This window comes from Seriola aureovittata, chromosome 1 (genome assembly GCF_021018895.1).
Source record: "Seriola aureovittata isolate HTS-2021-v1 ecotype China chromosome 1, ASM2101889v1, whole genome shotgun sequence".
NCBI classification, from domain to species: Eukaryota; Metazoa; Chordata; class Actinopteri; order Carangiformes; family Carangidae; genus Seriola; species Seriola aureovittata.
Window position 1 is genome coordinate 5,066,332 of NC_079364.1, and position 17,327 is coordinate 5,083,658.

The 17,327-nt window shown below is 41.0% G+C and overlaps 1 protein-coding gene across 2 annotated transcripts in view; it reads right to left on the minus strand.

Annotated features, from left to right (window-relative positions):
* Nucleotides 1–509: 509 nt before the first annotated feature.
* LOC130172996 (CD82 antigen-like) overlaps nucleotides 510–17,327 on the minus strand; it is a 32,067-nt gene continuing 15,249 nt past the window's right edge. For both annotated transcript variants that reach the window (XM_056381965.1, XM_056381966.1), the window contains exons 4-9: nucleotides 9,695–9,816; nucleotides 7,921–7,995; nucleotides 4,440–4,538; nucleotides 3,499–3,672; nucleotides 3,327–3,410; nucleotides 510–1,902 (exon numbers count right to left, since the gene is read on the minus strand). In XM_056381965.1, the coding sequence (XP_056237940.1) occupies nucleotides 1,825–1,902; nucleotides 3,327–3,410; nucleotides 3,499–3,672; nucleotides 4,440–4,538; nucleotides 7,921–7,995; nucleotides 9,695–9,816 (632 nt within the window). In that variant the 3' untranslated portion in view covers nucleotides 510–1,824. The remainder of the gene's footprint in view (nucleotides 1,903–3,326; nucleotides 3,411–3,498; nucleotides 3,673–4,439; nucleotides 4,539–7,920; nucleotides 7,996–9,694; nucleotides 9,817–17,327) is intronic.

Here is a 17,327-nt window from a genome sequence, read left to right on the forward strand (position 1 = left end):
TTTATTTGACCCTTTGTGAAAGGAGCTATTTGTTTTGCTATTTCTAGATAGCCAACGTTAGCATTAACAGTTTTTTACTAACATGTCTAGAAGAAACGTTGAGAGTTCAGCATCAATCTTCATTTCTTTAGTCACCAACAGCTGTCTCCAGCGGTGGAAGGCAACACCAATGTTAGCTCTTGTCTCCATCACATCTTTTCTTCCACTGAAGTTAGCATGCTAGCCAGCTAGCCTCCGCACATCGTGTCACTTTCTGATAGCGACTCATTGTAGGCTTCAATCTGCACTGAAGATGTCGCGGTGCTCAGAGGGCGTATTATAACCTCTTGTCTTGTAAACGCGATGATGCGACAGCCACCACCACCTGCTCAGGAAACATGTTCGGCAGCAGGAAAAAAACGCACAAATACCCCCTTTAATATAAAAAGATTAAGTGGTGCAGCTTGTGCAGGTTGAACACAGGAAGTGACAGCTTGTTTCAGAGGATGGATTTAAACCAAACAACAAACTTCTGTAATCAGTTTATTGGCAAAATGAAATAGAATGAATGAATGTTGTGAGTACACACATACTAATCCAGCTAGCTACAGTACCACAAGTCCATCTAGTTATAAACAGACGTACCCTCTCTCTCTCTTTTTTATAAGGTTAATGGAATGTTTTTCATACAGACTGTACATAAACAGAAAACAGGAGAGTGGATTTGTACATTATAAAAACAACATCTGGGCTGAATGTTAAAATTGTATATAAATGAATTTCAAATGATTTTTCTGTATAAACAAATTTCCTCCAAAATATTTCCCCTGCTCCAAAATAATCTGTTGTGTAAATTTCAATTTATCACATCCTTCAAAAGTGGTTAAAAATAAACAGTTCACTCTTCAGGTTATGGTCGGTAGAATATGGGCTATGAACTTAAAGCTTTAAAAGAAAAAAGAAAAAAGAAAAGTCTTATGTTTGCTTGTCAGAAGACAGTTGTAAACTGAGAGTGACACTTTCAGAAAACAAGTATCATAAATGTTCCTCTTTAGTATCTCATTATTTCTATTATTTCCAGAACAAAATCCTGACAATTCAAAAAATTAAGAAAACATGAAAAAGAAAACAACCAACTTTTAAAAAAATTCAGGGAGAAACCAGCTGCTAAAGAACTGGCAGCATTTTTGTTTTTTGGATTCAAAGTCACACAAATAATGACTAAAATTATATACAAAGTACTAAAAACATTTCACAAAAACTCAAAACGCTGGTGTATTAAAATAAAAAAAAACAAAAAGAAACAACACACCACGAGGTGGATTTTCCAGTTGTCCAAATCAGATGTCATGCAGAATCTAAAAAAAAACAACTTAGCTTTGTTTCCGTCTTTACAGACAACAAACGTGATTTCTCTTCAGATTTTTTAGGGAATCAAAAACCAGGAAGCGATAATTTACAGAGAAACAGACAATATGGAAACTAATCTGAGCCTAAGAACGTGTACGGGCAGGGCAGGAACATGTACCTCACGCTTCACTTTCTCCTCATCCATCACTTCTTACTTTAAGTTCCTCTGATCCTCTCACATCTCAGCATCATTCTCTGATCCAAAGTTCACAACTAGAAAAGTCTCTAAAGTGCTCCAAAGAAACTGGACTGACAAAACAAAGATGGAAGTGCCTCAAAAGAAGAAAAATCCAACAAAATATAAAGCAAAAACACATTATTTTTACATTTGGACACAACATTTCACCAGATATAGGCTGGAAAAATCATTATTTTTTACTCCCTCTTTCTTTCTGTGCATCTGCAGTTCAACCTTGTAACTGCCTCCATCGAGCTTTAGTACTTTGGCACTTTGGTGTAATCCTCTGTGTGGATGTTCCTGCACAGGCAGATGGACAGGATCATCCCCAGCAGCTGTAAAACAAAAGAGCAAGATGCAAAATGATCACAGAGACACTAAACAACTGCAAACGACGCTGTCAGGGGCCCGTTCTCTGATCATCTGTCCACGCCTGGACCCAGAAATTGATGGACAGATTAATAAATTAGAAAATAAGAATACATTTCTGCTTAAACCGACACTTTGTGAGTCGATGAGCTTCCTACGAAAAGTTTAAAAAAAATATTCAATTTTCAAGTCCTGCAGATACCATGTCTGGAAGATTGTTGCAGCTCCGTGGTGCACAATAACTAATAACACTGTTTCTCCATGTGTAGTTAGCACTGTGGGAACAGTTAGCAGACCTCTACCTGACGACCTGAGAGGCTCAGAGGCTTCAAATGTAAAAGACAGTCAGATGTATTTTGATCCTCAGGCACTCATAGATTTATAGACAAGCAGCAGTGAGTTTAAACTGTCCTCCCTGACACAGTGGAGGCCGGTGCAGAGACCGGAGGACTGCTGTGATGCAGCTCAAACGAGTCGTCTGCATCTTTTTTTTCTGGCGACGGGGGAGAAGACCGTCACAGTAATCTGACCCGCTGGAAATGAAAGCAGGGATCAGTTTCTCTGAGTCCTGCCTGCACATGAATCCTCTGATCCTTGATATGTTTTTAAGATGGTAGAAGGCAGATCTGACATCGCTGTTAAAGTTTAACTGAGTCCAACATGAAACCACGATTTCACAGCTGAAATAAACACTCTTTAGAGTGGATTTTACAACTCTTATATATTTGGTTTAAAACTCAAAAACATAAATCAACAAAGCACTTTGAGCACTCTTTAACTTTATTTTCTCCACCTCCTGATCTGTGGTTCTCTGCAGACTTTAAGCGATCAAATTAAATTCCTGAATCTTTCATGAAATTCCTCTTGAAATTTCTCCCCCAAGTTTTCACTGTCCCTTGGAAACGTATCCCATTACAGACGCTAAATGTGCTCTAACTATGACTTTAAAGGTCCCATATTGTATAAAAGGTAGATGTCCATGTCTCTTTTGATTATAAAGCAGGTCTAAGTTCTATATTAATACTGTGGAAGTATCAAAGTGCTCAGTCCACAGAGAAATGAAAACTGAAACTGAGCCTTAAAATGAGCCGTCGGGACTTGACTGTAACTTTGTGATGTCACAACAAAGCAGTGACTGCCCTCAGCCATGCCCCAAGCTCCGCCCACTGATTGGCTCACTGACCTGCTGCTAGAGCTCCAGAGAGAAGCCTGAGAGGAGATGTAAAACTACACTGAGATGGTTTTTGGTTCTTAAAACCACAAATATATCTTCTCATGGGTCAACACTTCAAATAAAACACTGGGGAAGTGTAAAATACGGGACCTTTTAATGTAATTTACCACAGTTACGACAGAGGCGCCACGTTAATGAATGATAAAGCTGCTGTACCTTAATGAGAGCCACTCCGAGGCTGATTCCCAGCACCATCCCGATGTTGGTGAGGAGCCAGCTCTCCACACTGGCAGCACAGCCCTGATTAAAACACAAGTAGAGCAAATGAAGGAAGAACATACAGGTGGGGGAGAGTAAACAGGGGAGAGCAACAGGAAACGCTGTTTACCACATCGTAGACGGGCCAGTCGGGCGTCTGAGCCTCACAGAAGCCGCTGTCAGAGAAGTTTCCGGTGGCGAGCGAGATGTTCTGGCAGGAGCAGGGAAACAGCAGCTGAGAGCTGTTGACGATGACCATGTTACCGCTCCAGTCCATACGACCGCTCCAGCCACAGCACTCCATCTGCAGACAGCGATCATCAGCAGTGTGGTGAATGAAAAATAAACAGACCAGAATAAGATCACAAGAGCCGTCACCGACAGCCAAGGAACATTTGCTTTTCAAGGATGTTCGATCCGACTGGAGCAGCTCTCCAGACGGAAACAAACGCGCCTCGGCAGAAGTCACGGGTTCAGTCAGAGTGTTGACTTAGGAACCCAGACAACTACAGTTTACAGCTGTATGTAAATGTTTGGGTCAAATTACACATTTTGTTGATTTTTGTAGTTAACAGAAGGAAATCATTTTAATTGTTCATATCAAAAATCAAGAATCATGTAAACTGACCCAAACTTTTGCATTCAACTGTAACTCTAACCAGATGAGTAACTTGCAGTGTGGTCTGCAAAAATGATGTCATTTTTGTCTGGTATCAAATCCTAAAAGTCTTGTTCTCTTGTACTTTTATGGTTCAGTCCTTTTCCAGTACAAAACAAATTGTTTCAAAAACTGCCTACAAGTAAATGTCTTTATCTTGAATTAAAGTCAAGCAGCGAAATATTCAAACATGTTCATTTGTTTCGGAAACAGTTTTAAGTGAAATGGTAAAGTGGAAATTATCTTTTAGCAGCCAATTACAGACAAAAACCACTTTGCAAAACAGAGATTTTACTGACAAGAAGATTTCAGTGGGAGATGTGATGTCAGTGTCTGTATCTGCAGTTTGCATTTTAACAGATAAATCTGAGTCTGCGCCCGGCTCTGATCTCAGATCAGTGATTCTGACTCACATTCCTCTGGATGAAGTCCCAGGCCTGCTCTGTGGTGGAGTTGTTCCCAGGGTAGTTGTGCAGCACCTTGGTGACGATCTTGGACATCTCGTCATTTAACTGAAAGAAAACAAGTTCAGGTGTTGGTAAAACAAAATATGTGACTGCTTGAGATAAAAATGATTAAACACAAGCAAAAAAATGTTTTACATTTGTTATATGCTGTTAATAGTTTGTTTCCGCATGTCTATGCTCCATGTCGGATTGAATGCGTGTTTTTTTTATTTTGCTTTTCTTCTTACTTTTTCTTTTCTTTGTGAAGATATTGGTGCGGTGTATGTAAGATGTTTCATGACAGAATTAAACCAAATCATTAATCACAGAGCTGCAGCTCAGGAACGAACAAAGGAAACAGGAGAAAAACAAAAAGAAATGACACTGTCTGGAGGAAAACAGGTGAAACTGCTGGAGTTGGAAAACGGTCTGATCTGTGAAACAAATGTGGTGCCGCTGTGTATCGTTAGCAGCAAATGTCTGTCGCATTCATTAGTATCTGGTGGTGAATAAACAGAAATAATAAATAAACAAAAACTGCAAAAAACACTTATGCACAATGGAAATCAATTAAAATTTTGTTAGATAGATAGATGATACGACTTATCAGCAGGAGAGTTAGCCTAGCTTAGCATAAAGAATGGAAGCAGAGGGAAACAGCTAGCCTGGCTCTGTCCGAATTGAACAAAATGTGCCTCTAAAAACTCACCAATTAACACGTTATATCTTGTTTGTTTAATCTGCACAAAAAACAATATGTAAAAATGACATATTTGGACAGAGCAAGGCTAACTTGTGTCCCCTTGCTGCCAGTGTTTGTGCCAAGCTAAGCTAAGCTAAGCTAAGCTAACCAGCTGCAGGCTGTAGCTTCACATTTACTGCACAGACTTTAATGTGGTAGAAATCTCCTTTAACTTTTAACAAAAACCTCAAACTCAAAAATCTGCTGGAAAACCTGAGCTTTTAGATGTGTCACACACACACACACACACACACACACACACACACACACACACACGAGTGGTTGAATTGATACAAATCACTGGAGACCAGATGCAGGAAGTCTGTGTGTAATTGTTGTTAAACCTTTCAAGCTTCAGAGCTGAATGTTGAGACATTCAAGGTCTCCAGTGAACACAGCTCTTCATATTTGAAAACCAGATAGATGTTTTTTCCCCTCAGAGAAGGAGGGAGGTTTTCCTTGAACCTGTATTTGGCAGAGAGCAGAGAGGCTGAGACGTGGTCCAACAGCTTCCACCAAATGTTCAGATACAATAAACAGAGACCTGTCTGCAACTCCTGCATTCTGCAGAACTGAGGGGGTTTTTGTTTTTTTGTTTTTAAATCGCATTTCATTCTGTTCAGCTGTTTCATACAGCTGGAGCAGCGAGGACATGTGAACTCAGACTCCTGTTTGTCTGAGCCAGGATCAATGTGAGATCTTTGTGCACTCTGACCTGTTTTTCATTTTTATTTTTATTGAGCAATTCAGAAAAATGCACCAAATACTTTTATGTTTGGAGACGAATAGGGTGTGTGTCTGTGTGTGTCTGTGTATGTGTGTCTGTGTGTGTGTGTGTCTGTGTGTGTGACCACATGGTTGTTAATCTGAGTTAAATAAACTGTGTCAGTGTCCAGCTGGCGTGCGTCTCCTAGTTCACGTCCCCCATAAACCAGTTTACGGTGTAATACTGAAACGACAGCGCTGGTTTTTCTTATCATAATGACAAACAGTCCAGACGTGGAGAACACATGAAGAGCTGCATTATATTCATACTCTGTTGAAAGCTGAGGTACAAGCACTACTACTGCTGATGAGGATATAGTTCCTTTATGTCTGGAGATTATGATTTATAGACCGAGGGTTCTCTCTTTCACGCTGATGGTTTAAAATAAATAAATAAATAAATAAATAAATAAATAAATAAATAAAATAAAAAAGATTTCTTGTTGGTTTTTATTTCCTGGTTCTTTGTCTCCTCCAGCTCGCTCAGCCTCCATGTTTGTTTGAGTTTACTGGCAGCTTCAGAGCCGGGTCAGTTGTATTGGAGCTTTTAGAAAAATCAATTGTAATTAAAAAAAAAAACCTTGATGCTGATGCGAAAACTATTTACAAGTCAGAAACTGGTAATTACAACAACTTTCACATGGCGTGAAGGAGGCATGAGGTCTTATGTGCAGGAAACACAGATGTTTCACATTGGGGTTAATTACTGGAAAGAACATACCAACATCAACAGGAAGTGTTCTGCCTTTCTGTGCGAGACGCTCGCAGAAGCTCCTCTCTGCATTAAAGTACTGGACACAGTTTAAACTACATTATCTGAACAGTTTAACCCGTCAGACGGTTTTAATGAGACTCACGCACAGAACAAATCAGTGTATCTTCATCTTATTAAACAAATCAATACTCTTTGTCCTGTAAAGATGCACCATTTATATGTCAAATATATTTTATATTTTAAGCTGTATTTTAATATGTGGTGTGTACTAATGGGACTTCCTGGTAAAACGAAGGAAATAATAAAGTAATTTTCATCTGTGTGTGTGTGTATTTCTTAATTATGTGTGTATTTATCTATTTATTATCATGTTAGTTTCACCAAACACCTCAGACATTACACTGATTACAGTTCTGTAATGAGCTATAATATCAGACACCTTCAGAATTCAAATAAAATGTTTTTTTCTTCCTAGATGAACATAAACGCTACATGAAAATGATCAATAAATCTCGAATGTAACTATTGGCGTCAAATACTCCTTTGTTTTCAAACTGTCGTGCTCATTCAGAAAATCTAAAATGTGTCATACATCCATGTCTGAAGGCAGCGGGAGACTGTAGTGAGATAAATAGAAACACAGTTTTTAGTCTAGGACTGAAACAAACCGAGAAAATAAAGTAAAATAGATGCAAACAATTTGGTTTAAGGTTTAGAAAGCCACGATGCTTGACCCAGAATGCATAAAATATACATTTAAAGATAATAAAAACACTGAAAAAAGAAGCTTTTTGTGAGTAATTCACACTTTCTGTGGGAAAAGCCTCAGACCAAACACCAGGGGGCGCTGTGACACCGAACGCCGTCAGTCTGGTGTCACATGGAGCACATCACCTCCGCAGACACTGTGTTCTCAGTTACAGTGGTTTACTTGTTGTGAAGGGTAGAATTAGGTTCTATTCATAGCGTTTGTTGTTCTTGTGTCACAGCCAGAGAACATTGTTGTGTTATTGATCACATGTTACGACCCGTCAACCAATCAGAAGATGACGGTGCATCATTGACAGGTGTGTTGCCAACCTCCGCATTCCAGTTGTTAAAGTCACTTCATGGAGCGTCTGACTGAGACTAACAAGAGGGGAAACTCCCATGATGCTCATGTGTGCACGTTGTCACAGAGATGTGATGGGGGGGGGGACTGATGAAGAGGAAGTGATGTCACTCACCACATCCTTCTGGAAGTAGATGAGGGCTCCAGCTGCTATCTGAGCGATGAGGATCAGCAGGAGGCAGGTGAAGTACTGAGGAGGAACAAACAGGTGATAAACATGAAACAAACATCTGGAGACGATTAAAACACGTCGGATCAGTGACGGCGCTGCTGTGATCGGCCTGTCGCACCAGACTGCGGAGGATTAAGGAGCTCCACTGTTTCCATAATCTAGTAAAAACAAATCTGTGATCCACACTGTTGCCCTGGGTGACGCATTCCTTCATCACCATGAACATGTAACTGGCTCATGTGCACATTCAGTGTAGCCCAAACAAGCCCCCTACAATTTACAGATGTCCCCCTTTGCCTGGTTTGCCTCTCCTGACGTTGCGCCTCTGTTTATATAATTACACAAAATCTATTAAATTACAGTTAATACTCGACTGGAAAAGCCCCCGAACCTTGTATTTCTACTCCGTGTGTATACAGTTTGACTTCAAAGCCTCTTATCATAATCCATCCTGTTACTTCTCATTATTCATTCTGTACATTTTTGTTCCCAACAATATTATAATGTTAAGTATATGAGATTTGAGGATACTGGCACTTGTGTTATTAACACTTCTAATCAAACTCCTGTTTTGTTTCATTTGTAAGAACTGGAGCAGCTGTGTTATTTACAGGTTCTGCTTCTGCTTTATCAACTCAGAAGAGATCCTGGTGTCACAGCATCTTCATTACTACTCAACACGTCACAGAAACCTACCGTCATAAACACGCTGCTGTTTATTTTGAATCAGTCCTACATTACACACACACACAAAAATGTGTGTGTGTGTGTAATGCCCCAAATACTCAATAGAGCACCAAATCTGGGTTAGTCCGCCTCTAAAAGTAGTGCCCAAGATATGCACAATTTCCTCCTGTTTGTTTGATAAAAAAATACAGTGAGCAGCTGTAGTAATAAATTAAATAGCCCTTTAAAAAAAATAAATAAATTAAATTATAAATGATAAATTATGTATTTATGAGCAATTTTCAAAGTTTTACATCTTCAGTAAGAGCCAATGGGCGCTGAGCTGAGACAGAGAGTAGAGAAGTGTTAAGAGACAGACTAACACATTGTTGCTTATGTTTTATTCATAAACATTAGTAGAATAAAACCTTAGATGTTTCAGTATGAGTTTTGGTGTGATCAAAGCCAAGGTTGGGGTTTGAAGGGGATCGAAGTTTCTGCCCCTGAATACTGATCCATAACAACAACAACAACAACACCAGGTCTACTGATCTCCCACTGACAGTCGACGAGACACAGCATGAAAAACAAACTGTGCTTCAGCTTCTGCATATATATAAACACACTGTAGACATGTAGGTTAATACTATGGCACATCTGGAGAGTGCATTCAGTGGTAGAGGACAAGCTCTTCATCCTTTCTAAATCATGAAGAGTACTGCAGCACAGGCAGAAACTGGAACTAGAAGCAGATTAATATTACGAGTCGTATCTTTGACATTTTTATCCTTTGTTTTCAGGCTGCGTCGTCGACTGATGCCAACATCAGTGATTGAACGCTCTGACCTCTCAGACTGATGAAAACCTTTTAAATCCCACCGGATAAGTTCAACATTTCATGTTATGAAGTTAAACAGAGAGCTGTCCTTTAGGACAAACTTATTATATTTCCACAGTTAATCCTCCACCTGTACCACACCTGTGTTATTCATCATCATCATCATCATGTCGACATGATCTTACCATACAAACACACAGCGCCGTCACTCACCAGGCCAAGCAGACAGCGGATCTCATAAATGGCCCCCAGGCAGCCGAGGAAGCCCATGAGCATGGAGAAAGCCCCGACTCCAATCAGGATGTAGCAGGCCACCTTCACAGGTGTGGAGTTATCTGTGGAGAAACATCAGAGCACAGGAACCACCTGCTGTTAGAGCGTGAACATCCTTCTGCAGACAAACTCGGCCTGGGCTTATAGTCAATAATATTGAATATCGCAATATTTCCCGCCATATGTGATATGTTCTTAATAAAGATGTCCGCCCTGCAGCAAAGTCCGACCCTCATATTACTGCTTTGCTTACTGGACATTATCCATCTGTACCTTGGCATGTGATAAATAAAACTTTGGTTTGGGCAAAACTGTTTCGAGATATTTAATTTCTATATATATAGATATAAAGTTTTTACAAAACGAAATGCTGAGATGTCAACTTAAACTTTATTATCATCCCAAAGGAAGTTCGGTTTTCAGGCATTAGGAACATAAATGTAACCATGACAACAAACAACAATCCATAGCCAAAAAACAAAAAATATTATGAATATATAAAATTTACTGCTGAGAGAAGATAAGACATGTAGGAAAATAAAAAAATAGACAATTCTTCCATCCTGGATGAAAATGAAGGATCGTGTTAATTGCAGATATAGAAGCGACACTGTCGGACTCTCTTATTTTTTGGCTTTAGCTAAAAACATACGAAGTCAACAGTGATTTTTAACATTATCTGAGACAGAAAGACAGAGTTCTGAGCAGCTCCTGTGCACTTGGCCCAGTGTGAGGAGACAAAGGAAGCAGATTTTCGTAATGAGCGCTTCTGTGCGCCACATCACACTTTGCAAAATCGTCCAACATCCTCCAAAAATGAGGATCCTCCTGTACATCTCACCTCGTCTGAGCCCCGAGCACGTTTGTGAGCGTCAGGGCTCACCACAGAGAGAAAACACCCTGCTTCACCCTGACACGTCAAAACTAAACACACATCTTCGTCAGCGACCTTTTTACCAAATTACATGTAATTCCAGAGAAACTGCAAAATATATCTGAGGTTTAAAAAACAGTGTCACTACAACTGCAGTGAAACAACACAAAAGTAAGAAGGTCTGAAACATTCATTTCACATTAAATTGTCACAATAACGTGAAAAACAAGGAGAGAGACTTCTTGTGTTCGACCAACATGGACGTCTGAGTTGATCCAGTAAGTTTTGACAGTTTCTGATTTTCTAAACCTCATGAGGAACAGTGTTAAACTCAGCACACTTCACAGCAGTGTAGAGACCTGAACTCTGAAAACTCATGGAAACAGAAACCAGACGAGCATGTGTGATCATCCAAAATGAATGAAATTAGAAACAAATGTGTAGCTGCTGTGCTCTACTTATGGTGAGTGATCATGGGTCTAATGTTGTGCAGGAAGACAAAGTAAATCTTCCACTAATATTCAAACCGGGACTGAGATTTGCAGAACTCTTCATCGACGGAGCGTGAAGAAGAAACGTGGAGCCGATTCTCAGAATCCTCCTTTTGTTCTGGGTGAAATTGTTAAACCTCAAACAGAGAAACATTTTCTACACGTCAGCACGTTGAAGTCTGCCAGTGCAGACGTTTTAAAGACCGAAGGCCCCTCGCTGAGCCCTCGAGGCCTCAAGGAAACATGGGATACCCCGGGGGGGGGGATCGGTGAACCAGGGCACGCGGCTCCAAACCAAGACAAAGGGAAACGAGGGGAGTTTATGATGGAAAATTAGGCTGAGGAGGGGGAGGGGTGGTGGTGGTGGTGCAGGAAATGAATGCCTGCATGTGTGTGCTCATGTGCGTTAACACACGAACACATGTGCAGCGTCAACCTGCAGGGCAACCAGAGACGACCAGTGCAGCCCCCTGCGGTGCATCACCAGCGGACAAATGTTTGTCTGAACGCAGCTTTAATACACAGAAGAAGAAGAAGAAGAAGGAGAAGTAGGAGACGCCTGTGAAGCTCAGGGAGTTCAGCAAATTCAAGTTTAGATTTCTGAAGAGCTTTTTAATAAAGACCTGAACAGGCGTACAGGGCCCAGGGGCCACAGAGAGACACAAGGTGACTACAAAGAGATGCAAGTCCACAGAGCACAACACACACACACACACACACACACACACACACACACACACACACACACACACACACACACACACACACACACACACACACACACACAAGTTTCCATTGTTCCTCCTCTTCGGTGTGAACATGTCCTCACATGTTAACACCAGGTGTAAGCTGGACCTGAAATGTGATCAGTTCCTGTTTCGTCAAAACTAAACTCAAACCCAGCAGGTTGATTAACAAGCTTCACTGCAGTTTTCCCTTCGTTGTGGAGAGCTTTAATTATTATTATTATTTTTATTATAGGACAGCTTTGTTGTGCAAATCACTGATCACCTTTTTTACGGTTTCAAGTAAACTCGATCGCACGGCCACAGAGAACGCCACCGACGCCGTTGACGCTGCGTTCCCATTTGTCGGCCGTTAACTCGTTGTGACTCTGTACAATCAGGTTGGAGCAGCACCAGGCTGATTTCATCGCTCACATGCTGCACCGGTCAGCTCGTTGATTCACCCTCAAAAACCGCTGTGATCATCTGTGAGCCCATAACGGGCCACTGCCTCGGTTTATGAAATGTCCCACTGAGCGTCAATACGTGTCATTTATGAGCAGAAACAAACCTAAACTGTCCGCCGAGCTTTAACCCTCCGCTCCGTGTGGTTTGAGCTGTATGACTGCATCCCCGACCTCCATGAAACCCCTGGACTCACACTGTGTGTCCTCCCTCCGCTCCACTCGGACAGACCGCTGATGTGATGTGGTCTGTGTGTGTGTGTGTGTGTGTGTGTGTGTGTGTGTGTGTGTGTGTGTGTGTGTGTGTGTGGTGATGAGTAAGGCGGTGAGCGCACTGGGCTGATGTGATGCATGCTGATGCTGGACGGAGCAGAAAGAGCCCAGTGTCTGAGGGGAGGACACCTGCAGAGGACGACGGACAAATGTCCTCAGTGACGCTCGCTGTTCAGAGTGAGCAAGCGAGCAAACACACACACACGCACACACACACACACACACACACACTCTGTCTCTCCATTACACTTGCTCAATGTCTGTCTCTATATTTCAGCATCAACCCGTCTTCAGTCGTCTCTGTGTCTCGCTGACACTGCTCGTCTCTTTCTCTCCGTCCCTTCATTCTTTCTCTCTCTCGCTCTGATAAACTCGGACTGTTTCCAGCTCAGACTCAGAGGATTCTCAAAGGAGGAGTGAATCTTTTCTTTGTCACAAAAAACAAAAACAAAAAAAAACACACACACTTTTACTTTTTGTTCACTGAGGTGGAGTCAAGGGTCAAGGAATCTATCGATGAAATGTAAAAGTCGATCTGTTCATTTCTATGTAAAATGATTTTTTTTGCCTCTTTCATTTGATTCTAATACATTTCATTGTGAAGACAAAGTCTGAAATGTTCCCAATGCCCCGTGTGATTTCTGTTGCCCTCCCTCCGTCCACACACCTGGAACTCACATTTCTGTCTCGTCTTGTTTTTGTATTTTATTTCAACACCCTGATGAATCTGAAACACCTTGGTGTCAGTCATGTAACAGAACAGGCCTTTTATCATTAGAGTTTAGAGTTAGGGAGAAGTTTAACATTTTTGGAATAAAAATTATTAGCTTTCTTTCCCAGAGGATCAGAGCTGGAGTCTGGGTTAGCCTAGCTTAGCATAAAGACTGGCTCGGTTTTAGTTGAAAAATACACCTACTAAGACGTAAAAAGCTCAATAACTGACCCTGTATCCTGTTTGTTTACTGAGAAATGTAAAAAAACAACAATTTGTGGTGTTACAGGCCCAAATTATTTCTTAGCAAACTCTGTTGTCACATGATGCATCTAGACAGGTTTCCTGTTAAACTGTAGAGGAGGTGCACGCAGCAGTTTCTACAATGTTAAAATAGGTTATATACAGACTATGGATTTTATACTATCTAGAAATGTAGCAGCTCGTTCTTGGAAACCTGTAAAGTTACTGTTTAGAGGTGAATTTGAGGTGATTTATCCATCAGCCCTGCGAGCTGATATGACATACTCCTGAGAGTACGTCTCTTTCTCTCTTCCTCGAGATAATGATGATGATGAACAACATTTTCCACTCATTACTTTTGCTTTTTGTGCAATTTTAGGCACCAATAAAACGCTTCTTACGTTGATCTCTCTGTCGTTTCGGGTCGTTTTCTGCCTCCTGCCCACGAGAACATCTCGCTGATGACGTCGCCCAGAAACCCGTCTCCACAGTTTACAATGAGAACATTTACCTTCGCAATTCTTAGTAATTATCAAAACTATGGGTCTCTGATTTCAGAAAGAAGTAGACATAAACAGACTTTCCAGCCCACGGCCGTCAACTGAGCCAATTAACACTGAGCTGGTTGAAAACTCGTCCACAGCTGACACATTAAATCTTCATGGATATAAAGAGGCAGCATTACTCTTATAGCACAAAGCCAGTTAAGCCTTGTATTACAGTATTATAAATAAATGTCATCAAAATGTGATTTTGTTGTAACATCACACTGTTCGGATGCTTGTTATTGAAAAACATGATTGAATGAGCAGCACAGTGTTTAGCTTTGTGCTTTATTCTTCATATTTTCAAACAATGCGTCACTTTAGCGAGAGAAGAGACTTTGAGGATCAGGACTAACAACCTTATCTCAAACAGTGACTTTGGCTTGTTTGAGTTTCTGCAGATTTAACTAAGACAGTGGATGTTTCAGTCCTGAACAGGTCATTGTTTTGTAACCAGATAATGCAGTTAAAGCGTTAGAGGCAGTATGTTAGTCAACCAGCCATGCTAACGGCTGCAGCTCACATTACAGCACATAAACACTTCTGCTCTCCTGTGTTTGGCTTTTGGGTTAAAAGAAACAAGAAAAAAGAAAAAGATCTGGGACAGAGTCCTGCATCTGTTTCCTCCTCCCTCCAGTCCTTTACTCACAAACATGAGTGGCATCAGTTTCTCTGTGCAACAAAGTGAATAAGCATCTTTCCAAAAACCTGTGAACTACTCATTTAATCTTAGAAGCAGCAAGTTGATGAGTTGAGTCAAGTTGTTTGAACACCACTGAGCAAAGTCAGACGACGCCACGATGAGAAAGATATGTAAAGGAAAGAGAGGCTGAAAAAGAAAGAGAGAGGGAGATCTGTTGTGTGGCTGCGTGGTTTAGAGGAATTTCTTTTTTTAAACAGTCCAGAACCAGACAGACAAAAAAAAACTGGAGGAAATCTGTTGGACACTTGTGTTTAACTGAATGGTCTCATATGGTGGACAAACACAGTGAAGACACGTCACACCTCAGCAGGCCTCAGGCTTCACTCACCACGGTCACAACTGATCAACAGAGCGAAGGAACGTCTGGTGTCGGACTCGTTAATCAGCTCTGGACACCGAACAACCCGATCCAACAGCTAATACTGATGGAATAAGGGACTGTATGGACAGAAGTTCTGCAGCAAAGAGGCATTAAACATGAGCCCTCCTTCGAATGTTACTGCACTGTTACTTTTTAACACAAACATCAATTGTGGCATTGATTTAAAAGTTTGTAAAACACACAGAACTGGATTAACTGGTTGGGACCAGAGACTGTGAGGCAGGCGAACAACTGAGGAGGAAGGTGTCGGCTGATGAAGAAATCTTTGACTCTTCAACAACCATGAGCTGCTCTGAGCAACTGACTGAGGCTCTGAGACTGAAGCTTTAAGGCAAGACAGGCTATAAAAAGATATCAAAGAGAGAAATTTCCACTGTCTGAAACATCATAAAGTCAATGAAGGGAAACTGTGGCAGTTAAGACAAGATCTGGAAGACCGAGAAAAACTTTCAGATCAAACTCTTTGGACACAATCGCCAGAGAAGGAGCAGCATCTGACGAAAAGACGACATCTGCCAGCTGTTAACACGAGGGTGGAAATATTCTGCAGGCAGACGTCCTGCACTCAGTTAAAACTGAAAGTGAAAAGAGGCTGGCTTCTACAACAGGACGGTGATCCAGATCAGACCTCAACATCCGTCACGAACCACGTCAAGAGCCTCAAGCTGAAGCTTTTGGATCTCAAACCTGCTGTGTGAGCAGGACAGCCTGAAATATCTCTGAGCCTGAAGTTTTTCTGCAGGAAGAGGCTGAAAACTCAGGAGCAGAAAGAGTCTGAGCTGCTGCACAAAGGAGGGGGGTCACTACATATACTGCCTTTTTTCTATTCATTTGTATAGCACATTATCATACACAGATATTTCAATGTGCTTAAAAGAAATAAAAGAAGCATAAACACAGAAGTAAAATAGTATAAAATAGATAATATGTCATCAAAGTGCAAGATTAAACGACCTCTTAGGGTCAAATACATGGAATGAATTGGATTTGTGAAATATATTTAGGGGCCTAAACCATTTAGTGACTCATAGACAATAAGTAAAACTCAACTGAAAAAAGGAAGTCAGTGTAAAGACCTGAGAACGGGAGTAACACGCTCTCTTCCCCGAGTCTTAGTCAGAACTCGTGATTACACTGAGATTCTTAACATGAGTCGAAGTATATATATATATATATATAATTAATGTTTTCAGATGTTTTAAAACAAATGAATCTTTCAAAAGTATTTGCATGTACTGGCATTATTCGGCCTCCGTGTCGTGATGTGGTCGGATGTGGGGTGGGAACCTCTGCTCTAGACTCCAGGCGGACACGAAGGTCCAGGTCCAGACCCAAATGTGAGGATGATAACATACTGACGGAGCGTTTTTATCTTGTCAGACACAATAAACAGAGAAATAAGTGGGGAAAGTGAGATGGAGAAGGGAAAAGAACTTCAGTTATTAAGATGTGTTGAGATTGTTTATTATAAAAATAGCTGAGACTGTTCCGATGTGAAAAGAAGAAGAAGGGAAAGCCGAGCTACACTTTTAGTGAAATTAAACACACAAAACTCCCCGTTATGTGGTTATTACAGCTCTTATTTTCCTTGAAATGAGAAAAGGACATTTAATTATTAGTTCTCCTTATTTATAACCCATTCAGTTTGAATTGAATACACCAGGTCTGTAGTTTATCATGTTTCAACAGTGTGTGCCGCAACCCCCCCCGTCTCTCTCTCTCACACACACACATGCACACACACATGCACACACACACGCACACACGCCGCCTGCAGCCAGAACTTGGCCTGTTTTCAGCCCGTTAATCATTGCTCCATTTGTATTGGCCTACATCAGCTCTACAAGTGGATTAGTGTAAAGAGTCCACTGGAAAAAAGAAAAAAAAAAAATGTATTGGCCACTTATTTTGTTTATGCTTTAATAGTCATGGCAGTAAAACGGAGCCAGAGAGCAGCTCTGGAGGGTTTTTATCTAATCTTCAGTTCAAACAACAGACGCAGACGCTGACTCCTTTCGACTGCAGCTCAACTCAAAACACACGAGGAAAGAAAAACAGGTTGTGTGAGGAAGAAAAGTACTGATGATAAATCTGAAGGAAAATGAACCTGGGAGCCAGTTTTGTGTTTTACAGTCGAAACACAGACACAGATTCCGTCTGT